General features: G+C 36.0%; 3 protein-coding genes and 1 long non-coding RNA gene across 6 annotated transcripts; all 4 read left to right on the forward strand.

Moving 5' to 3' along the window:
- The first annotated feature begins 281 nt into the window (after window positions 1-281).
- On the forward strand, window positions 282-4,389 carry LOC135671520 (receptor-like protein EIX1). 2 transcript variants are annotated; one of them, XM_065179716.1, is made up of 3 exons: window positions 685-824; window positions 898-2,780; window positions 4,170-4,389. In XM_065179716.1, exon 2 carries the CDS (start codon window positions 971-973, stop codon window positions 2,726-2,728), a length of 1,758 nt encoding a protein of 585 aa, XP_065035788.1. In that variant the 5' UTR covers window positions 685-824; window positions 898-970; the 3' UTR covers window positions 2,729-2,780; window positions 4,170-4,389. The 2 variants fall into 2 exon arrangements, with proteins under 2 accessions (XP_065035787.1, XP_065035788.1); XM_065179715.1 differs by having other exon boundaries at window positions 282-2,780.
- A 3,380-nt stretch (window positions 4,390-7,769) lies between these two features.
- On the forward strand, window positions 7,770-12,894 carry LOC135671521 (receptor-like protein 11). Its single transcript, XM_065179717.1, has 5 exons — window positions 7,770-8,143; window positions 8,220-10,538; window positions 10,886-11,231; window positions 12,297-12,359; window positions 12,439-12,894. The coding sequence occupies exons 1-2, from the start codon at window positions 7,962-7,964 to the stop codon at window positions 9,694-9,696; spliced, it is 1,659 nt and encodes a 552-aa protein (XP_065035789.1). The 5' UTR covers window positions 7,770-7,961; the 3' UTR covers window positions 9,697-10,538; window positions 10,886-11,231; window positions 12,297-12,359; window positions 12,439-12,894.
- A 738-nt stretch (window positions 12,895-13,632) lies between these two features.
- LOC135671523 (uncharacterized) lies at window positions 13,633-15,123 on the forward strand. The gene is made up of 3 exons (XR_010512763.1): window positions 13,633-13,769; window positions 13,849-14,041; window positions 14,467-15,123. It is a non-coding gene; the product is annotated as an uncharacterized LOC135671523 (long non-coding RNA).
- A 4,309-nt stretch (window positions 15,124-19,432) lies between these two features.
- On the forward strand, window positions 19,433-22,226 carry LOC135671469 (receptor-like protein EIX1). 2 transcript variants are annotated; one of them, XM_065179620.1, is made up of 2 exons: window positions 19,625-19,764; window positions 19,841-22,226. In XM_065179620.1, the coding sequence occupies exon 2, from the start codon at window positions 19,914-19,916 to the stop codon at window positions 22,221-22,223; it is 2,310 nt and encodes a 769-aa protein (XP_065035692.1). In that variant the 5' UTR covers window positions 19,625-19,764; window positions 19,841-19,913; the 3' UTR covers window positions 22,224-22,226. The 2 variants fall into 2 exon arrangements, with proteins under 2 accessions (XP_065035691.1, XP_065035692.1); XM_065179619.1 differs by having other exon boundaries at window positions 19,433-22,226.
- The last annotated feature ends 2,909 nt before the right edge of the window (window positions 22,227-25,135 follow it).

The following is a 25,135-nucleotide window of genomic DNA, read 5'->3' on the forward strand; positions in this document are numbered from 1 at the left end:
GGGATGTGAGGCTTCTCACCGCTCATCTTCTCTGCATCAATCAAATTTAAAGAAGATGATCCCACGTTTTTGGATTTATTTCCTGCGAGTCGCTCGTCTGTCAAACAGTGCTTATCCCACTGATTGAGACCGATGCTATCAGTTTCCAAAAAGCCGTATTAATCATGGCGGCTTTCATCCTTAGGTATCTATCATTTTACCCCTACGATGATGGAACAAAAACTTGGCCCTCACTCTTACGTCACATGATAAAACCACTGGTTCCGTCCATCTGAACTCTCACCTCTTTCGTCACATATGAAGTCTCCGATGGTGAAGGTGACTTGTGTGTTCTCAGTCGAAGTCTTCTTTGGAGAGCGAGTCGGTACAATTAATTCCACGCATGATGTAATGGAGCGGAGAAAGTTAGAGCATCATGGAATGGAAGAAATTGTGTGCATCAGTTGGCTTACAAATTTGTGATTTGGCATAGCGTAGCATGCACCTCCACCTTCGCCCTGTTCTTCTGATTGTGGCGGCTAGGAGTAGGTAGGGAGGGAGGGAGATCAAACTGCGCGCCATGGGTTTCCCTTTACGCTTCTTATCATCACTGTCGTTGTGCCTCTTGGCCCTCCTCCTCCACCGGGCCACGGTGACAAGTGGGTGTTTCAGCTTGGAGAGGGAGGCACTGTTGGACTTCAAAGCCGGCATCCACGACACCTATAACCGGCTATCTTCTTGGGTAGGCCAAGACTGCTTCGCATGGGAGGGGGTCATCTGTGGTGCCACCACTGGCCACGTCGTCAGGCTCGACCTCCGGAATACGTTTAATCGGGCATTACGCGGTGAGAGGATGAACTCGTCATTGCTTGCTTTATCTCATTTGAAGCACTTGGATCTTAGCGTCAATGATTTCAGGAGAATCCGCATACCGGAATTCATCGGCTCCTTCAAGAAATTGAGATACCTCAATCTATCTTCTACATATTTCATGGGAGGAATACCTGCTCGGCTGGGGAACCTTTCGAGCCTCTACGTTCTTGATCTAAGCGATGCTTTAGATTTTACATCCCTAGACAACCTCGACTGGCTCTCCCATCTTACCTCCCTGAAGAACCTGGACTTGAGCTGGTTGAAGCTAACCGGTGCCCCAGATTGGTTCTCATCCGTGAACATGCTGCCATCCCTCCAAGTGTTAAGTATGTCTTACGTTGGTCTCGATACCATCCCAGCTTCTGTTGTCCATGTCAACTTCACCTCCTCTCTTACCGTCCTTGATCTCTCCTTCAATAATTTCAACTCCATCTTACCCAAATGGTTGGGGAATATTAGTAGTCTTACCCATCTTGATCTCCATTACTCTGGGTTCTATGGCGTTATTCCCGATACAATTGGAGACTTGGGCTCTCTTACTTTTCTTGATCTAGGAGGCAATCAACTCGAGGGTATCGTACCGAAATCCATGGTTGATCTCCGTAGACTGAAAGAATTACATATGCCGAGCAACCAATTGACAGGAAATTTGGGTGGTTGGCTGGAGCAAATGACGAATCTCATCATTTTGGATCTCCGATCTAATTTATTCAACGGTTCCATGCCTTCCTCCTTTGGTAAGTTCTCTAATCTCACCGAATTGAATCTCGCTGGAAATTCTGTTGGAGGTGTCCTTTCAGAAGTTCATTTTGAGAATCTTACAAGATTGCGACTGTTGGACTTGTATGGCAACTCCATCACCATATCAATTGGCCAAAGTTGGGTCCCCCCTTTCCAACTCAGATATGTAGATTTAACCAAATGTCAGTTGGGACCTCAATTTCCAGAATGGTTGCAGTTTCAAACACAGATCCAAGAATTACATTTGGCAGACTGTAAAATTGCAGGGACAATGCCCGCTTGGTTTGGGAATATTTCATCTTCTACCATCACATATTTAGACCTTTCCAACAACCAAATAGGAGGCAAGCTGCCATCTTCTTTAAAGTTCACCAAGTTGGAAACATTACATTTGGAATCCAATAGATTTGAAGGTCCATTGCCAACGATGCTACCGTCTACACTTCAAACTCTATACCTCTCCGATAATTCCTTTACAGGGCAATTGCCGATATGGCCCCATGTTCAATCAGTGGCACTCTCGGATAATATGCTTGATGGTGGCTTATCTTCATCAATCTGCCAATGGACATATCTTAAATTTCTTGACCTTTCGAACAACAAATTATTTGGTGAGATACCAAAAGGAATTGGAGACCTTATAGGACTCAATAACTTAAATTTGTCAAGAAATCATTTACAAGGAAAAATTCCTTGGGAGATAGGAGGAATGGAATCATTAGAATCCCTTGATCTATCGATAAATGATCTTTCTGGTAGCATTCCTGAGAGCTTATTGACTTTATATTCCTTGAGCTACTTGAATTTATCATATAATAATCTTTCGGGAATGATACCAACTGGTTATCAACTCCAAACACTCAATGATCCATCCATTTACATGGGCAATGCCGACTTATGTGGACCACAAATTTTCAAAAATTGTTTTATGCAAGAGTACAAAAAGGAGATTTTCGAGTGGTTATGGTTCTATATTAGCATGATACTAGGATTTGTGATGGGATTTTGGATATTTTGTGGTATTCTCTTCCTCAAAGACGCATGGAGGCATGCTTATTTCCATATCATTGATGATATGTATGATTGGGTTTGGGTGCAATGGCAATTAATTCTTCGACGATTGTTGAGACGTTAATCCTAAACTTCTAGTGTGGATGATCCCGAGCTTCACGGTAGCTGAGGAAAATGTATGTCATCACTCTACTTTTTATTTATATGGTATTTTGGATTCCTAGCTGCTAGCTGTGATCAATGAAAAAAGCATTTGTATTGTTGATCTAAGAAAGGATGGGCTGCTATATTTATGGTCTTCTTCTATTTGATGTTTGCATAATTATAACATCATGCAAGAGTTGGCTCATAGTTTTAAAGCAGAGAAATATTACAAAAAGAAGAGAACTACAACCAAGTCTTTCGTATGAAGATATAGTTTAAAAATATGCTATATTGATTTTAAAGGAACAAACACATTACTTTCGAAATAATAATAAATTAGAGGAAGAGAGGGGTGGCTTTGGCAGGGGAAGAAAAGAGGAGAAAAAAAAAAAAAAGGAGGTGTGAGATTTAATAAGGATGTTGTTTTTATTTCAAGAGAGTAAGTTTAAAATTTGAAAGAGTATATATATGTATGATTTTGAATTCCTATTCATTCCCTACCAATGAGAGAGTAAATAGAGCTATAGATTAATTATTCTAAAATTATTGAGTATCTTGTGATTTTAGAGAAAAAAATAGTCATTCTCACATAAGAAAGAAAATATTATGATTGTTTATTGGATTGGTTTATATTATTCGAATGATTTAGAAAAGGAGAGTTTTGATTACCATATCAGTTATAATAATATATGATTAACATAAGTATCGAATGATTATGTCTAACTTGTTTTCTAATTTAATAATATATTTGTTAATAATGAAGTTATGTGATTTGAAAATGTTAAATTGGTTTTTGAAAATAAGCTTTTTGATATTGCATTTGTTTAAAATATTAGAATATTCAATTATTATATTTTCCAATGCTATATTGTTGAACATATTTCAAATAAGGTGTCCATATGTTACTTTAGATGATGGTTAATTGTTCTCAATTAGTTGGTTTTGATTTAGACTTTATCAATTGTTGTTGTTCTAACATAGAGATAAATGTATTACCTATATCATGGAGATTAAATGTGATTTTGATCCTTGTCATCACCAGGATACAATATGGTCATAGCCATTAGCACTTGGACTTCTATTTTAATATATGCCCTTTGTTATAGTCATGACCATCAATGAATTTAGATATGAAGGCTTAGTTATACTTATACTGATTCATGATTGATTAATAATAATCTTGGCATTAAAATGAAATCTATACACTTATGTTTTTCTATGCAAATGTATTAAAAAATTATGGTGTCTTATGTGCTTATTAAGCTAAAAAGTTGTGATTTGAAAAGCATGTAAAGATATGTTTGCTCTTTATATAATTGTATAGTTTTATAAAATGCATCCATGAGAAGTTTTGCTAATATATGATTTTTGGTGTTTACTAAGATGTGGTTGCTCATATCCCTGTTGTTAAAATTTTTCAGATGCCTGCGAGTATATTGAATTTGGTTATGTATCAAGACAACAAATTATATTGTTTATGGTTCAAACTCTTGAGACTTGTGATGTAATAATCCATTAGTGAGATGTCTTTGGTGAACTTATTTGTATTTGAGAGCTCAATATGTCGCTGCTGGATATTATATGGATGTATATGTTTTGTATTGTGTCAAGTGCATGTATTTGGATTTAAGTTGCGTACAAGTTTAAGCCTTGCAATTCTCATATGAAAACTTGTGGAACTGTGGTTAAAATATTATGACATATGTTGTGATGATGAATGATTAAGAGAGCGAGATGTTGACAACAACTCTGCCATCACCTTCAAAACCCTTAGTTTCTATCGTCTTTAGCTTTATGGAATAATAAAAATGATAACCTAACACAGCTCTATCGGTTAAGCCTTAACCAATGAGAGTTGTATGCTCGAATAGGCAGGAGAAGTTTGACCGAATTGGCAGCCAATAGCATGGACATGAATCAATAGCCAATAGATGGATACAGTTGCCCAGAAGGTGAGTTCTTCAATACATAAAATCTAAAAATCTAAAAATACATAAGTATTTTTCACATCTTATCTCTCTTAAAATCTAAAAATACATAAAATATCTATAGAAGAAATAAACCTCTTCAATACAACTCCTAAGTTATTAACATTCTAACCCCTTTAATAGAGCGCTAATTTAATGATAAGATTAACCCAAGTCATTCCTCCACTCTATATCAAGTTTTTCTAATCAAAACAAATATTAATAGACTATGAGTAGAAAATAAAGTAATGTTAAATGCAACTTTTACTCTGTCACTCCAACGCATCTCTATATTATGCCAAAGGCATGAATTGGGCATCCAACTAACAATAACTCCACTCTCTCTCTCTCTATGTGTGTATATTCTTAATAGGTGGCATACATTTATGTATATATATTCTTCAAATCTTGCTCTCTCTCTCTCTCTCTCTCTCTCTCTCTTAAAATCGATAGATATATGATATTTATAAAAGAAACAAACCCCTTCAATTATGTTTCAATTTAGTGGTAAAACTGATCCAAATCATTCGTCTACTCTATATTAGGTTTTTGTAGTAAAACAAATATTAAGAGACTAGCAAAAAATAAAGTATGTTAGACGTAAATGTTGACTCTGTCATGTCTTTGTAGTAAAACAAATATTAAGAGATTAGTAAAAAATAAAGTATATTAAACATAAATGTTGACTCTGTCACTCCAAATCATCTCCACATTATGCCAAAGCCATGAATTGGACATTCAACTAACATCTTTTGATTATTTAATTTTGGATTGAAGTAGTAAGAGTCGTTTATTATGTTATTAATCAATCTCTCTCAATAGTGATTAACTTGATGTGGATTGATAAGCTAGTTGATTATTCTTCCTTATCACATCACATAGTATTTACATCTTTTGATTATTCAATTTTCATGTGTTAAGACTCTTATCTTATTCGGCCAAGTATATATATATATATATATATATATATATATATATATATATATATATATATATATATAAATTCCTAAAGTTTCAATGTAGACTCAACTACCTTGATTTGTTTTACGATTATTGTTCTTTGTTAAATTAGAATTTGATTACATAATATATGGATTGGATTCAAAGGCAACCAATGTCCATTTCGGAAAGAATTTCTATCTTAATCCTTTTTAAATCTACTCAAAGAAATTTAAGAACACCCAAATGTTTGCCTGTGTATCTCTCTCATCGAGATCTTAGATTTATGGTATATGTACCAAAATAATTTCTAATTTATTAAAAATTAATTTTTCTATTTAGAACTCTAATCTAAATTCTAATTTACAGCGAGTCAAAGTCTTCTTGGCTAGCGACGTGTAGAAAAAGAATCCATGGAATGCACAATCAAATTTAAAGAAGACGACCCCACGCCTGTGCTTATCCCACTTATTGAGACCGATGCTATCAGTTTCCAAAATTCTATTTGATCATGGATAATGGGTACCATCCACAATATGGTGGTATGTGGCACAATATCAAAAGAACAATCAAGAGAATTAATAAGGGAACATATACTCAAAATAACTTTTATAAAATTTATGTGGTCAAGCATTTGTATTCTTCATTATGCAAAAATGTAAGGAATAAATCTATCTATCTCAGGAGTCACTCCAAAAGAGTCTAGTAAGTGTTTTTCTTTGGCACTTTATCAAAACGTAGGTAAGAAACACTTGAGGATTTCTTTCAGTCAGTTAACTGTTTCTGAGTCAAAGTGGTGTAGTCTCGATCCATTCTATGCATACTTTGCTTCACGCTCATGATCCGCATGTTGCTCTGCATCATAACGACTCTAATTTTAAAAATTTTAAAACCCTTTCAATATGACTCTAATTTAGTAGTAAAATCGATCCAAGTCATCCGTCTACTCTATATCAGGTCTTCCTAGTAAAACAAATATTAAGAAACTCTAGCAGAAAATAAAGTATGTCAGACAAACGTTGATTCTGGCACACCAAATTATCTCTACATTATGCCAAAGTCATGAATTGAACATCTGACTAACATCTTTTGATTATTCAATTTTGGGTGGGTTGTAGTAAGAATCGTCTGTTATATTATTAATCAATCTCTCTTAATAACGATTAACCTAAAGATGCATAGTAAGATTGATAAGTCAGTTGATTATTCTTTCTTATCGGGTGTGTCTATTTCTTTTGATTATTCAATTTCATGTATTGAACTCATATATTAATTTTTATATCGGGTCACATAGGGTCTAAAGTTTCAACATACACTAAACTACCTTAATTTGTTGTTCGTACATCTGCATGTTCAAGCAAGTTTGTTGCCCAACACAACCTTGATTTCTTTTAAGATTATTGTTCTTTGATAAATCAGTATAAAAATTATTTTCATTAGTTAATCCAAATTGAAGTCTGAAATTTCTTATATGCTATTTCACATATGTCCGAAAGGATTTTTATCTTAATCCTTTTTAAATCTACCAAGAGAAATTTAAGAACACCCAAATGTTTTCCTATGTATCTCTATCATCAAGATATTAGATTTATGATATATTTACAGAAATAAATTCTAATTTACTAAAAAAATTAATTTTTTTATTTAGATCTCTAATCTTAATTCTAATTTACCGCAAGTCAAAGTCTTCTTGGCCAGCGATGTGTAGAAAAAGAATCCATGGAATGCACAATCAAATTTAAAGAAGACGACCCCACTTCTGTCAAACAGTGCTTATCCTACTGATTGAGACCGATGCTGTCAGTTTCCAAAATTCTATCTAATCATAAAGTTTAATTTATTATTCCAACCACACATATTTACTATTTTGCACCCAAGTTATTTCGGTCAGTCAACTGTTTCTGAGTCGAGGTGGTGTAGTCTCGATCGATTCTATGCATACTTGGCTTCACGTTCATGATCCACATGATGCTCTGCATCATAACCACTGGTTCCGTCCATCCGAACTCTTACCCCTTTCGTCACATATGAAGTCTCCGATGGTGAAGGTGCTCTCCGCATCGCCACGAAACTTGGAATGGGCTGACAAGTCGAAGTCTTACCTCTTTCGTCACATATGAAGTCTTCTTTAGAGAACGGGTCGGTACAATTAATTGTGTGCATCGGTTGGCTTACAAATTTGTGATTTGGAATAGCGTAGCATGCACCTTCGCCCTGTTCTTCTCATCATTCTTCTCGTCATTGTTGTAGAGCCTGTTGGGCATCCTCCTTCTCCACGGGGCAGAGGTGGCACGAGGGTGTTTTAGCATGGAGAGGGAGGCGCTGCTGGAGTTCAAAGCTGGTGTCGGAGACACCCGCAACCGGCTATCTTCTTGGACAGGCCACCACTGTTGCACATGGAAGGGAGTGGCCTGCGACACCACCACTGGCCACGTCGTCATGCTGGACCTCCGAAACACAAATACTACAGATGATTGGGCAATTACGCGGTGAGGGGATGATGAACTCGTCATTACTTGCTTTATCTCATCTGAAGCACTTGGATCTTAGCTTCAATAATTTCAGCGGGATCCGCATACCGGAATTCATCGGCTCCTTCAAGAAACTGAGATACCTCAATCTATCTTCTACACAATTCATGGGAGGAATACCTGCTCGCGTGGGGAACCTTTCGAGCCTCTACGTTCTTGATCTAAGCGATGCTTTATACGTCGATGATTATGGCAACGGATATCCCGTCGACAACCTCGACTGGCTCTCCCATCTCACGTCCTTGAAGCACCTGAACTTGAGCGGGTTGAACCTAATCGATGTCCCAGATTGGTTCTCGGCGGTGAACATGCTGCCGTCCCTCCAGGTGTTAAACATGTCTTACGGTGGTCTCAATAGCATCCCGGTTTCTGTTGTCCACGTCAACTTCACCTCCTCTCTTACCGTCCTTGATCTCCATTATTCTGGGTTCTATGGCGTTATTCCCGATGCAATTGGAGACTTGGGCGGACTGAAAGAATTATATATGACGGGCAACCAATTGACAGGAAATTTGAGCGGTTGGTTGGAGCAAATGACGAATCTCATCATTTTGGATCTCCGATCTAATTTATTCAACTGTTCCATGCCTTCTTCCGTTGGTAAGCTATCTAATCTCACTGAATTGTATCTCGGTGGAAATTCTCTGAGAGGTATCATTTCAGAAGTTCATTTTGAGAATCTTACAAGATTACAAGTATTAGACTTGTATGGTACCTCCATCACCATATCAATTGGCCAGAGTTGGGTCCCCCCTTTCCAACTCAGATTAGTAGATTTAACTAAATGTCAGTTGGGACCTCAATTTCCAGAATGGTTGCAGTTTCAAACACAGATCGAAGAATTATATTTGGCAGACTGTAAAATTGCAGGGACAATGCCAGCTTGGTTTTGGAATATTTCATCTTCTACCATCACATATTTAGACCTTTCCAACAACCAAATAGGAGGCAAGCTGCCATCTTCTTTAAAGTTCACCAAGTTGGTAATATTATTTTTGTATTCCAACAGATTTGAAGGTCCATTGCCAACGATGCTACCGTCTACACTTGAAACTCTATACCTCTCCAATAATTCCTTTACAGGGCAATTGCCGATATGGCCCCATGTTAGATTTGTGTCAATCTCAGATAACATGCTCGACGGTGGCTTATCTTCATCAATCTGCCAATGGACATATCTCGAATACCTTGACCTTTCGAACAACAAATTACTTGGTGAGATCCCTTATTGTCTAGGGGAGTCATTACAAAATCCTCATTTCTTGAATTTGGCCAACAATCACTTCTCGGGTGAAATTCCACACACGATCGGTTTTTTAAGTGAGCTTTTGCTATTGCAACTGCAAAATAACAGTTTTTCGGGTGAGGTTCCTTTGTCATTGAAAAATTGTACAAATTTATGGTGTCTTGATCTAACTCAGAATAATCTTGTCGGAAGCATAACGCTATGGATGGGAGAAAATCTACAACAACTGGTAGTGCTTCGTTTACGTTCAAATATGTTTTCATGAGTTATTCCTTGGCAACTTGCTCGATTTGAACGGCTTCAAATATTGGATCTTGCGAATAACAACTTCTCTGGTTCAATACCTCACAACATTGGTAATTTAAATATTATGAGATCAACATCACAACATTATGAATTTTGTTCTAATGAATTAGATATCTTTACGAAGGGACAAGATCTTCATTATTTAAAATGCAGCATGCAACTTATGAAAAGTTTGGATCTTTCAAATAATAGTCTAATCGGAGAGATCCCGAAAGGAATTGGAGATCTTGCAGGACTCAAGAACTTAAATTTGTCAAGAAATTATTTACAAGGAAAAATCCCTTGGGAGATAGGAGGAATGAAATCATTAGAATCCCTTGATCTATCGATAAATGATCTTTATGGTAGTATTCCTGAGAGCTTATCGGCTTTATATTTCTTGAGCTATTTGAATTTGTCATATAATAATCTTTCGGGAATGATACCATCTGGTCGTCAACTTCAAACACTCAATGATCCATCCATTTACATGGGTAATGCCGACTTATGTGGACCACCCACTTCCAAAAGTTGTTTTGATAATAAAACAACTCAAATTGATATACAAGAGCACGAGAAGGAGATTTCCGATTGGCTATGGTTCTATATTAGCATGGTACTAGGATTTGTGATGGGATTTTGGATATTTTGTGGTATTCTCTTCCTCAAAGACGCATGGAGGCATGCTTATTTCCATTTCATTGATGATGTGTATGATTGGGTTTGGGTGCAATGGAAATTAATTCTTCCACGATTGTTGAGACGTTAATCCTAAAATTTCTAGCGTGGATGATCCTAGGCTTTCCGGTAGATGAGGAGAAGGTATGTCATCACTCTACTTTTTATTTATATGATATTTTGGATTCCTAGATGTTGGTTGTGATCGATGAAAAAAGAATTTGTATTGTTGATCTAAGAAAGGATGGGCTGCTATATTTATGGAGTTTGAGATCAATTTCTATGTAATGTGGTTGTTTACAGTCTTCTTCTTCTATTTGATGTTTGCATAATTATAACATCGTGCAAGAACAGATTTTTCTCTCTTACACAATTCACCTGGTGCATGCATTTTCAATATCGAAAACTTCAATTTTGTCGTGCGCATGCTTCAGGACTTCTCTCTCCACATATTATATGCTAATGGTTGAGCAATATCAAACTTTTTGCAGAATTTTGTCAAAAAACCGACTCAATGGGCCTATTCCAGCTTCTTTGTGTGATGGACAATCAAAAGGATTGCTTGAGTTGAGGTTTGTGCTGTAGTCTAACATCCCAAATCTTCCCACAATTCCTTCTACCTAATACTAATATCTTATGAACTTTATGTTCTGCAAAGAGTGGACAACAATCCGGATATATGTCTCTGTCATAGTACATGTCAAATTGGCAGCGAAGGAAGGAAGCTTGCTACAGTCACCATTGTGCTGATCTCTGTCGTCCCAGTGCTGATTATACTGCTGCTCCTATCATTGCTTTTATTCTTCTTGAGGAGAAGAAAATATACAACAAAATTATGTAAGTGGTTTTAAGCAAGTAATAGCTTATAAACATACAATTTTGTTGTATAATGTCCTTTTCTTCTTCAGCAAAAAGGCAATGTTAGAAGTGAGATAGAACTCTTATCTGTATAATATCAGGACATGTCTTCTCTGATATCATAGAGAAAAGTAACTTCTTTTATTGCTGAAAAGATTTTTTTTTCTCTTTTATCTACGGTAACAAAAGTGAGACTCGTAAAGCAAGGATTTCTAGCTTGGTTACTGTATCTTCCGTAGATGTTAGCATCCAAACAACATCTTTATCTAAATATTTTTATGGTTTAGTTGGAGCGAACAGCTAAAACAGATGTAAGCTTACGGTTGATACCACACACTACTTCAAGGGAAGTTTCTATTCCATAAGACCATTCATTATGATGAACCTTCCCAACTCTGATTTGGGGTGTAATTATGCTGATCTTTTTCAATTCTAGTCTTGTCTAAATTCTGCCTGAGATTAAACTTTTGATAAAGCTAAGTTCTTTATCAAATAGATCAAGATTAAATGAGTCAATTTTTAGGCCATGTGTAATACAAACTTATAAACAACCAGTGGGTTGATAAATAATAATTTATTATCTACCATTCTACCAAAGCTTGACAAACCTTGTATATAAGTGTGATTGCCTAAAATTAAGTCAGTTAATTTTTGGCTAACTTTTTCACCTTTGTATTTGTAAAGTGTGTTTTAGGTTCATCAATGTTCTTTACGCTCATTATTATAGAGTCTGTTTTAGAATTATCTACACAACTTTTCTAAATTAATTACATGATCCTGGACATATTTAACATGAAAGTGATCATTGGTAGGTATATGAGTTATTATGAATCATAGCTCATGAAATTTGTCTATTTTTTATAAACATTTTAGATTCTTAACTGCACCTTTTTTTTCTATAGATAAAATGTTCTTGACTGTATCCGAGATATATTCAGAATCTTTAGTGCATTGTCAGCTTCATCTTGTCCTCACAGAACTGTGCAACATAATATTCTTGAGTTAATTTTATGTTATACTGAACTTATGGAGTTAATTTTACAGATAAAAATAGTCAAACATTGAGTTGGAGAGAACGAATTCGGATAGCAGTGGAAGCCGCACAAGGTGATCTTACAATTGGTATCGCTTTTTATATATCTTTTCAATTTCTCACTTTCTGTTCCACTGAACAATTTCTGAACAGGTCTGGAGTATCTACACAAGGGATGTGTGCCACCTATAATCCATAGAGATGTGAAGACTAACAATATCCTCTTAACACATGACTTTGAGGCAAAGGTAGCAGATTTTGGGCTGTCAAAAGTCTTTCCTGACCGATGCCCAGACTCACGTATCTACTGATGTTGTGGCTGGCACTCCAGGATACATAGATCCCGAGTATGTTTTCTACTTCACAGAAGTTTGCCAGATAATATTTGCAGTGTGAATTGCTCAGGATTTCCTTGATTGCCCCTCTACTGACAAGTCGGTTTAATTTGTTTTATAGAGAACTTAAGAATTACTTTGGCAACTAAATGAAAAAGAGAATGATGGAGAATCACAATGAGAAGAAACACAAATAAATGTTCTTTTTCCAAATGTGATGCAGATTTCTTTCTTAGCTAACTTTCCAAGAGGAGAATCACGAACAATTGTTGCACCTTTCTGGGATGGTTATTTTTGCCCCTTTTACATCTACAAAATAGGAATAATGTTAAATTAATGTATGAGCGAAGTCAAAACAATATTCAATCTTCTTAGTTTTCTTCTCCAAAAGTATCATAGTGGTTACCAAGTACTACATTGATGCATTTCTTTTTTCAAGTACTTTGCTTCACTTAGTCCGATGGATACGATCTATTAGGATCGAATCGACACTAAAAGAAGGCTGAATTTGTGCTTTTGAAAAAACGATGTCGATTTTAAAAAAAAGTGATAATCAATTAAAACAGAAAACAATAGTAATGAAGAGCATAAAGAAAGTGCACACCAATTTTATAGTAGTTGATAGGCTAGTTAGCCCATCAGGCTCGGGTCATGATATTTGGTATAAGAGCCGACCTAGCATTTGGGCATGGTGAGGGGGCTCGAGTAGGAAAGGGTTACCTAATTGTAACACCCCTGATTAGTCCCACATCGAAAGTGAGCAGGTGATTGTAACACCCCTGATTAGTCCCATATCGAAAGGTGGGCTGATTTAGACCAAACAAAGTTAATATGCTAGTTAGTACATCAGGCTCAGCTTAGTGTAACTGACTTATCCAGTACAATTTTTCATTTTTTATAAACATTTTAGATTCTTAACTGCACCTTCTTTTCTATAGATAAAATGTTCTTAACTGTATCTGAGACATATTCAGAATCTTTATTGCATTGTCAAATTCATCCGGTCCTTACAGAACTGTGCAACATAATATTCTTGAGTTAATTTTACATTATGCTGAATTTATGGAGTTCATTTTACAGATAAAACTGGAAATAGCCAAACATTGAGTTGGAGAGAACGAATTCAGATAGCAGTGGAAGCCGCACAAGGTGATCTTACAATTGGTATCGCTTTTTATATATCTTTTCAATTTCTCACTTTCTGTTCCACTGAACAATTTCTGAACAGGTCTGGAGTATCTACACAAGGGATGTGTGCCACCTATAATCCATAGAGATGTGAAGACTAACAATATCCTCTTAACACATGACTTTGAGGCAAAGGTAGCAGATTTTGGGCTGTCAAAGCCTTTCCTGACCGATGCCCAGACTCACGTATCTACTGATGTTGTGGCTGGCACTCCAGGATACATAGATCCCGAGTATGTTTTCTACTTCACAGAAGTTTGCCAGATAATATTTGCAGTGTGAATTGCTCAGGATTTCCTTGATTGCCCCTCTACTGACAAGTCGGTTTAATTTGTTTTATAGAGAACTTAAGAATTACTTTGGCAACTAAATGAAAAAGAGAATGATGGAGAATCACAATGAGAAGAAACACAAAAAAATGTTCTTTTTCCAAATGTGATGCAGATTTCTTTCTTAGCTAACTTTCCAAGAGGAGAATCACGAACAATTGTTGCACCTTTCTGGGATGGTTTTTTTGCCCCTTTTACATCTACAAAATAGGAATAATGTTAAATTAATGTATGAGTGAAGTCAAAACAATATTCAATCTTCTTAGTTTTCTTCTCCAAAAGTATCATAGTAGTTACCAAGTACTACATTGATACATTTCTTTTTTCAGGTACTCTGCTACTTTCCAGCTGACTGAAAAAAGTGATGTATACAGCTTCGGAGTTGTTCTTCTGGAACTGGTTACTGGTCAATCAGCCGTGTTGGATCAACCAAAAAGGTCACTTAGTCCAATGGGTACTATCGAGGCTAGCTGAAGCCGACATCACTAAGGTGGCTGATCCAAAACTCGGAGGGCAATACGACAACTGCTCTGTCCTAAAGGTCATTGATTTAGCAATGAGATGTGTTGATATCTCTGCTCATCAGAGGCCAACCATGACCGAAGTGGTGATGCGATTGAAGGAGAACTTGCAACCAGAGAACAACGATGGAAGTGACCCAAACGCATAAGCTATGTTTGCTTGTCTCTCAGTTTAGAGTTTCCGTTTGTCAAATTTGTAAATGTAAAATTGTGTGAGAACAAATTGTGTTTGGATCATAATGTTTGATGAGAGCTGGGTAGGCTCCAAAGTCTCCTATGAGAAATCATTCATCCATGTATGAGTACTGCCTGTGGACTTACTTGCAAGCAAGCAACAGGTGATTCTTTCTCTTGTAACAGCAAACCAAATGGTGTACAAACGCCGATACTTTGTATGGCTTAGATGCATGTTAGCGTACATGTGGCTCTTAAAGAAATCAAGTAAGATGGATTGGATTTGGGTGAGTTTTGAGATTCCTCTGAAATCTATAAGATTCCTCTGAAATTTATAGTTATATCTATAACTATAAAAACTCTTTGTGTTTGATGACCCGACAGATCGGATTTATATATTATATTATATTGTTTGAACGATTTGTTAAAGGATCAATAATCAATTTGATTTATATAAGACATGGATATCTTTATGATATCTTAACACTAATCACCGAGCAGGTCAATTCACCGAGTTTGACTTTTTTGTTTCCCCTCGCATCTGTCTGTTGCCTGACTTCCCTTTCTGCTCACTTCTTTGTGCTGTGGACAATGGCCTTTCTCAAATCAAGAGATTGAGTGTGATGATCCGTATCTATTAGGAAAATGATTTCAGAAGTCGGTAGATGATAAAAAGGGGTGAGAGAATTAAGTCGGAGCAAGGAATTCAAGGCCTGAAAAATACTAAGCGGAAGGATCGGTGACTGTCTGATGACTCCACCGAATGAGTTGCCATTACAACTTTAGACTTCAGCTGATACCACAATCAATCACCGTTGTTTGTAGAAGAAAGTAAAGCATGAGAAGAAAAAAAAGGTCGGAGAAGACGAGAGAGAAGGATCCTTAATAGTTCGATCTGACAGCATATTACTATGCGACTGTGGCGGTGACAGTGGTGCTGCATGGAGTCTTCGGATGTAAACATCAGTACAATGCTGGTGATGAGTCCCCATCCATGGCCAATAATTCTGACACAGTACAAAAATAAAATTAACAAAATATTATTAAAAAATATTTTCACAAACTGATTTTATAAGTAAATATGAAAAAATAATCTTTTTCTACTCGTTCCGGATTAATCCCCTCCACTTGAGAAAAAATTTACCTTGAAATTATGTTTGCATGGAATATAATCATATAAATACGTAACATTGAAGGTCTTTAAGATCCCCCGATCATCCCATAAATCAATCACGTAGGTCTTATTATTAATTTTCTTTAAGACCTTATAGGACCATACTTCTTCGATTTAAATTTATTATAAATACTTATAGAAAATCTCTCTTTTCACAAATACCTTATAATCAATTGCTTCTCTTTTCACATAGGTCTCCTTCCTTAAACACTTTCTCTCTCCTATATTTATCAATACCTGGCATCAGTAGCTTCTTAATTTATTAGCATACCATGTGATTGATTAAAGGAGATATCAATGACTTCGTTCGAGTCCAAAGCAGATGTGAAATGTTGATTTGTTCACAAAAATAACGTGACATGATATAAAGATTTTTTGAGTTAGAGGTTTGTAGCATCGGAAAGTGTTATGTTCAAAATGGTATCCTGTAAAAATACAGGACTTAGATCATGGTGTTAGCTTATGTGAGGCGTAAGGACATAGTCATGGATAACATAAACAACCAAATATTTTGAGTTTCTGAAGGCTTGGAAGCTTACGGAATAATTTTTCAAATGATGATTGGTCTTGGAGGACTGAAGTGAGCATATGATTAATGAGATGTCTGATATAGAAGTGTGAGACCAGTTTGAAAGACTACTGACTAAAAAGTTGGTGGCATAGATGTCGATGTAGAAGTGTGAGACCAATTTCAACTATATGCTGATGCTTGCATTCGACAGAACCAACTAATTGAGGAGTCTGAGGAGGTATATAACACAAGCTATGAGGCAAAATGTGAGGGCTTGATATTCGTCTCCGCCATCAAAGTAAATTGTTATTATGGAAGACTGAAAGAAATTTTTGATTGACTTTCTAAAGTTAGTAAAGATTGTTGAAACTTCATATTTATGATGGAGAGGATATAACCATGTGTAATTAGTGAAACAGTCTACAAAAATGACATAAAATATGAACTTGTCAAAAGAAGGGGTTGGGGCAGGGCCTCAAACATCGGTATAAATAATTTCAAACGGTTTAAAGCAAGATACAAAGGATGTTCCAAAAGGTAGTATATGACTTTTATTGCTATGACAAGCATTATAATGAATTATAATGCTATTGATATTAAAGGTAGTAAGAGAGTAATGAGAAAGTAATCTTTGCTGGATAAAGAACGGGTGGTGACTAAAATGTTGATGCCACACATCAATCGAAGCAGCACCTGAAGAGTGAACAGTGGGCTAGGTTATTTGCGAAGTCGACGACCACTCATAAATGTTGTCTTTGTTCTGACCGGCCTTGGACTGAGGATGCCCCCATGCTCAAATCCTTAATAAGAAAAGAGTCAAGAAAGAATTTAATTGAGGTATTATTTTATTTACGGAATTGAGAAATAAAAATAAGATTTTATTTAATATGAGGTGCACACGAAACATCATCGAGTGTAAAAGTTATGGTAAGTGAATTAAATATTGTGGAACCAATATGAGTAATGAGAATTCTTTTACCATCACCGATGATGATATTTTTATTTCCTCCATAATTATTGTGGATAGATAAGTTCTGAAGATCAAATGTGATGTGATGAGAGGCGTTAAAGTCCACAATCCAATTAGATTGGCTAGTAGTCGAATTAGTCATGAGATTCACATGAAGCCATTGGGATTTGGGTCGAGATTGATAAATTTTTACGGAGTATTGACGTACAAGCTCTTTAAATGATAATTAAGGAAATCCTCATATCCACTACTCTAGATGTATACGTTGAGGAATGACATTAACAGCTTTTTATAAAATTTTATAAAGAATCATTCGAATATTTAAATAATAATAATTATCACCAGACAAGGTAGGAGATCATGTATAGATGGATCTTGTCATCTCGTGGCATCAATCAGATAAGTCAATAGTGTTTTTTTTTAATGCTAATGGAGTAAAGAAAGAACTGATCATCGTGGTTTTATTTCCGCGTTCGCAGCACCAAAAGAAGAAGACGATGGAGGCTGCCAAATCACGGGAACGAGAAAGTTCCACTAAAGAATTCGGTAAGGCAGGAGATAAGCACGGAGCTTTTTACCCGTGCAAAGACGTGGACAAGATTCGACCTTTTTGACTTGACTTGACCAAAGGTGGCTGCTTTCCTACTTTACCGAAAGAAGAAAATGGGAACCACGAGAGTAGGCAAGTCATCCACCGAGCCCCGACACTGAAGTCAAGTCAACCCTCACTCGCTCTTATTATTCCCCACTGCTGTCTCCACCTGCTTCGGCGACCGACGGGTTTAGAATAGGGGTCAAGCGCGGGTCCACGAAATGGCTTTAGCCGTCGATGGCAGACTTCATCTTCACAAGTCGTCAGGTCAAGACAATGTAATCATCAAATCCCGTAGGTAAAGATGGCATCACGAATCTCAACGAGCGTGAAAGCTTCGACGAAAGCGGAACCTTTCTCATCGAGTAGCTTTATTCCATAAGCCCTATAGCATTAGTAGAAAATATATTTATTAAAAAATATTAATATGTGTAAATTATATATATACTAAGCTTGGTACTTAATCTAAAAGCTTAAATTTTGGGATTGAATTAGTGTCGAGAATCATTATTATTATTATTATTATTTTGATGGTATTGATGTTGTCCTTCGTGTGATCGGCAAGATCTTGATTCACAACGATATTGTGAAAACACACCATCTTCCTATCTCCTGACCACTATGATTATTACACAATCAATATCAATCTCGCATGAGATTGATATTGATGTGTAAGAAATAAGACTATCTATCTCATGAGTCAATCCAAATATATCATCTCGCATGGACCTTCAAAAAATAAGACTATCTATCTCATGAGTCAATCCAAATATATCATCTCGCATGGACCTTCAAAAAATATTTTCTATTTAGAAATGGAAGTGTTTTTCTTTCACACCTTCTTCTATCAAAACCTTGAGATGCGTAGGTAAGAAACACTTAATACTTAGGATTTCTTTCGGTGTATGTATTGTTCTCTCAGTAACTTAGGTACCGAGGCAATTTAATTCTAATTAAGAAATCAAAAAAGAAATACTTACTATTTTGCACTCTTGTTATTTCAGTCAGTCAACTGTTTCTGAGTCAAAAGTGGTGTAGTCTCGATCTATTCTATGCATACTTGGCTTCACGTTCATGATCCGCATGAGCTCTCTGCATAATAACCACGGGTTCCATCCATCTGAACTATTACCTCTTTCGTCACATATGAACTCTCCGATGGCGAAGGTGACTTGTGTGCTCTCCGCATGGCCACGAAACTTCGATTGGGCTGATAAGTCAAAGTCTTCTTTGGAGAGCGGGTCGGTACAATTAATCCCATGCATCATGGAAATTTGACCATGGAATGGAAGAAATTGTGTGCATCAGTTGGCTTATAAATTTGTGATTCGGCACAGCGTAGCATGCACCTCCACCTTCGTCCTGCTCTTCTAATTGTGGCGACTAGGAGTAGGTAGGGAGGGACATCAAACTGCGCGCCATGGGTTTCCCTTTACGCTTCTTTTCGTCATTTTCGTTGTGCCTCTTGGCCCTCCTCCTCCACCGGGCCACGGTGACAAGTGGGTGTTTCAGCATGGAGAGGGAGGCACTGTTGGACTTCAAAGCCGGCATCCACGACACCTATAACCGGCTATCTTCTTGGACGGGCCACCACTGTTGCACATGGAAGGGAGTGACCTGCGACACCACCACTGGCCACGTCGTCATGCTGGACCTCCGGAATACGTTTGAACGGGCATTACGCGGTGAGAGGATGATGAACTCGTCATTGCTTGCTTTATCTCATTTGAAGCACTTGGATCTTAGCGTCAATGATTTCAGGAGAATCCGCATACCGGAATTCATCGGCTCCTTCAAGAAACTGAGATACCTCAATCTATCTTCTACATATTTCATGGGAGGAATACCTGCTCGGCTGGGGAACCTGTCGAGCCTCTACGTTCTTGATCTACGTGCTGCTTTAGATTTTACATCCCATGTTGACAACCTCCACTGGCTCTCCCATCTTACCTCCCTGAAGAACCTGGACTTGAGCTGGTTGAACCTAACCGGTGCCCCAGATTGGTTCTCATCCGTGAACATGCTGCCATCCCTCCAAGTGTTAAGTATGTCTTCCGCTGGTCTCGATACCATCCCAGCTTCTGTTGTCCACGTCAACTTCACCTCCTCTCTTACCGTCCTTGATCTCTCCTTTAATAATTTCGACTCCACCTTACCCAAATGGTTGGGGAATATTACTAGTCTTACCCAACTTGATCTCCATCACTCTGGGTTCTATGGCGTTATTCCCGATACAATTGGAGACTTGGGCTCTCTTACTTTTCTTGATCTAGGAGGCAATCAACTCGAGGGTATCGTACCGAGATCCATGGTTGATCTCCGTAGACTGAAAGAATTATATATGTCGGACAACCAATTGACAGGAAATTTGAGCGGTTGGCTGGAGCAAATGACGAATCTCATCATTTTGGTTCTCCGAAACAATTTATTCAACGGTTCCATGCCTTCCTCCTCCGTTGGTAAGTTGTCTAATCTCACTGAATTGTATCTCGGTGAAAATTCTCTGGGAGGTGTCATTTCAGAAGTTCAATTGGAGAATCTTACCAGATTGCAAGTATTAGACTTGTATGACAACTCCATCACCATATCAATTGGACAGAGTTGGATCCCCCCTTTCCAACTCAGATTAGTATATTTAACCAATTGTCAGTTGGGACCTCAATTTCCGGAATGGTTGCAGTTTCAAACACAGATGGAAGAATTATATTTGGCAGACTGTAAAATTGCAGGGACAATGCCCGCTTGGTTTTGGAATATTTCATCTTCTACCATCACAGATTTATTCCTTTCCAACAACCAAATAGGAGGCAAGCTGCCATCTTCTTTGAACTTCACCAAGTTGAAAAGATTATATTTGGACTCCAACAGATTAGAAGGTCGATTGCCAACGATGCTACCATCTACACTTGAGACTCTATTCCTCTCCAATAATTCCTTTACAGAGCAATTGCCGATATGGCCTCATGTTAGATCAGTGGGACTCTCAAATAACATGCTTGATGGTGGCTTATCTTCATCAATCTGCCAATGGACAGGTGGTCTCGAATACCTTGACCTTTCGAACAACAAATTACTTGGTGAGATCCCTTATTGTCTGGGAAAATCATTACAAAATCTTTCTCTCTTGAATTTGGGCAACAATCACTTCTCGGGTGAAATTCCACACACGATCGGATTTTTAAGTGAGCTTCAGCTATTGCAACTAAAAAATAATAGTTTTTCGGGTGAGGTTCCTTTGTCATTGAAATATTGTACAAATTTATGGTTTCTTGATCTGGCTCAAAATAATCTTGTCGGAAGTATAACGCTATGGATGGGAGAAAATCTACAACAACTGAAAGTACTTCGTCTACGTTCAAATATGTTTTCTGGAGTTATTCCTTGGCAACTTGCTAGATTTGAACAGCTTCAAATAATGGATCTTGCCAATAACAATTTCTCTGGATCAATACCTCACAACTTTAGTAATTTAAGTGCCATGAGATCTACATCACAATATTCTGATTTTTGTTCTGATGAATTAGATGTCTTTACGAAGGGACAAGATCTTCATTATTTACAATGCAACATGCAACTTATGAAAAGTTTGGATCTTTCAAACAATCATCTAATCGGAGAGATACCAAAAGGAGTTGGAGACCTTGCGGGACTCAAGAACTTGAATTTGTCAAGAAATCATTTACAAGGGAAAATCCCTTGGGAGATAGGAGGAATGATATCATTAGAATCCCTTGATCTATCGATAAATGACCTTTCTGGTAACATTCCTGAGAGTTTATCGGCTTTATATTTCTTGAGCTATTTGAATTTATCGTATAATAATCTTTCGGGAATGATACCATCTGGTCATCAACTCCAAACACTCAATGATCCATCCATCTATATGGGCAATGCTGACTTATGTGGACCACCAATTTCCAAAAGTTGTTTTAACAATAAATCAACTCAAAATATTTTGCAAGAGTACAAGAAGGAGAATCCCGAGTGGCTATGGTTCTATATCAGCATGGTACTAGGATATGTGATGGGATTTTGGACCTTTTGTGGTATTCTCTTCCTCAAAGACGCATGGAGGCATGCTTATTTCCATATGATTGATGATATGTATGATTGGTTCTGGGTACAATGGTATTTAATCTTTTGATGATTGTTTAGACTTTAATTCTAAAATTTTGGATGATCCAAGACTTTATGGTAGATGGAGAGAAGGTACGTAGTTACTCTACTTTTTATTTATATGGTATTTTAGATTTGTAGATGCTGGCTATGATTAATGAAAAAAGAATTTATGTCGTTGATATAAAAAAAGATGGACTACTTTATTTATGGTGTTTGAAGACTGGTATTTCTATGTAATGTGGTTACTTATGGTCTTCTTCTATTTGAGGCTTTCATTATAATAACATCATGCAAGAGTTGGCTAATAGTTTTAAAGTAGAGAAATATTAGAAAAGGAAGATAACATACAACCAAGTCTTCCATACGAAGATATAGTTTAAAAATATGTTATATTTATATTGAATTTAAAGGAAAAAACACGTTGTATTCGAAATGATAGAGTAGACATTATAATTTAACTAGTGTGTGGATTGGACACGGAGGAAGAAAAGGGAAAAAAAAAAAAGAGGTGTGAGATTTAATAAGGATGTCGTTTTTATATCAAGAGAATAAGTTTAAAATTTGGAAGATTATATATATATATGTATGATTTTGAATTCCTATTCATCTCCTACCAATCATAGAGTAAATAGGACTATAGATTAATTAATCTAAAATCATTGAATATATTGTGATCTTAGAGAAAAAAAATGATGATAAGAAAGAAAATATCATCATTATTTATTGGATTATTTGACTAATTTACCTAAATCATTATTTATTTATATTATTTGACTAATTTACAAAAAAGAAGAAGGGTGTTGATGACTATATCAATTATAAGAGTCTACGATTTAGGTAAGTATCCAATGATTTTGTATAACATGTTTTCAAATTTAATAATGTATATTTGTTAATAATGAAGTAATGTGATATGTAAATGTGAAATTGGCTTTGAAAATAAGCTTGTCGATATTATATTTGTTTAAAATATTTTATTATTATATTTTTGAATGTTATATTGTTGGACATATTTCAAATGATACTTAAGGAATTATGCATTGGAAGGATATGTCAATATGTTATTTTAAATGATGGTTAATTTTTCAATTAGTCGGTTTTAGTTTGGATCTTACCAATTGGGGTTATATATTGCTCATAAGTTGAATATGTTTTTGATATAGGGATAAATGTCTTACCTATACCATGGAGGTTGAATATGTTTTTGATTCGAGATATAATAAGGTTATAGCTTAGTTATTCTTAGTTATACAAAGGGATGATAGCTTAGTTATATTTATAGTGATTCATAATCAGTGAATGATAATCTTTGCATTAAAATGAAATATATCCACTTATGTTTTGTTATACAAATGTCTTCAAAGATTATGTTATCTTATGTGCTTGTTATGCTAAAAGTGATGATTTGGAAAACATGTTTGCTCTTTATTTAAGAATAAAAGAGGGTTTAACATTTATGTATAGTTTTCTAAAATACATTTATGCTTAGTTTTGCTAGTATATGAGTTTTGGTGTTTACTAAATTGTGGTTGCTCATATCCTTATTGTTAAAATTTTTCAGATGCTTGCGAGTAGATTGAATTTGGTTACGCATCGAGACAATAAATTAAATCATTAATGGTTCAAACTCTTGAGACTTGTGATGTAATAATTCATTAGTGGGATATCTTTGGTGAACTTATTTGTATTTGAGAGCTCAATATGTCACTACTATTATATGTGGACATTATGGGTGTTTTCGTTTTGTATTGCGTAAAATGCATGGATTTTTGGATTTAATAGGTCTTGTAATTGGAGGTGATGGAACTAAAAAAAAAGAGCCGCTGCAATATTTGAGGTAGTTATAAAATAGAAGTTCTTTAACATTGTTTTTGTAGGTATCTGTTCATTGTTAGTTTCTCTTTCTTGAATTAGTTGATGTGCTTCAACAAATCCAAAGACGTGAGTTAAAAGTTTCTATCGCTAGGATTCGAAATACTATAGATAATGATATAGCGATACTCATCATTCTTAATCATTGTAGAATTATTATATGATAGTTTAGATATATAAAGGCGTCGACTAAAAGTTTTTATTGCTGGTATTCCAAAAGATTATGGATAATAACATTTTAGAATTATTATTTGGTAGTTTATTTTTTTCTAATAAGCCTGACATCATCATTTTTTTCTATTTAAAATAATTTGATAACTTTCGTCTATCCGGAGAAAATTAATTTTTTTATAATGTGAGATCAATTAAAGATTTGGATCATCTCCACTCAAGCGTAATTCTCTTTGTATATCTTCTCCTATTAATATCAAATAATTTATATCTTTTTCTCAAGAGGAATCAAAGTATTTTTCATATAATATTCTCTCTCTTATAATCTAAAGATGTGTAGAATATCTGTAGAAGAAATAAACCTCTTACTCTAAGATAATGACATTCCAACCCCTTTAATACTATTCTAATTTAATGATAAGATTAACCTAAGTCATCCATCCACTCTATATCAAGTCTTCCTAGTCAGACAAATATTAAGAGACTCTGAGTATGACTCTAAGATAATGATATTCTAACCCCTTAAATACTATTCTAATTTAATGATAAGATTAACCCAAGTCATCCGTCCACTCTATATCAAATCTTCCTAGTCAAAACAACTATTAAGAGACTCTGAGTAGAAAACAAAGTTATGTTAGATGCAACGTTGACTCTATCACTCTAAGTCATCTCTACATTATGCCAAGGCCATGAATTAACATCCAACTAACAACAACTCTTTAATATGGCTCCTAAGATAATGACATTCCAACCCCTTTAATACTGCTCCAATTTAAGGGTAAGACTAACCCAAGTCGTCAATCCACTCTATATCATATCTTCATAATCAAAACAAATATTAAAAGACTCTAAACAAAAAACTAAATCATATCAAATGCAAATGTTGACTCG

Source organism: Musa acuminata, unplaced genomic scaffold (assembly GCF_036884655.1).
Source record: "Musa acuminata AAA Group cultivar baxijiao unplaced genomic scaffold, Cavendish_Baxijiao_AAA HiC_scaffold_1139, whole genome shotgun sequence".
In the NCBI taxonomy this organism is placed as follows: domain Eukaryota; kingdom Viridiplantae; phylum Streptophyta; class Magnoliopsida; order Zingiberales; family Musaceae; genus Musa; species Musa acuminata.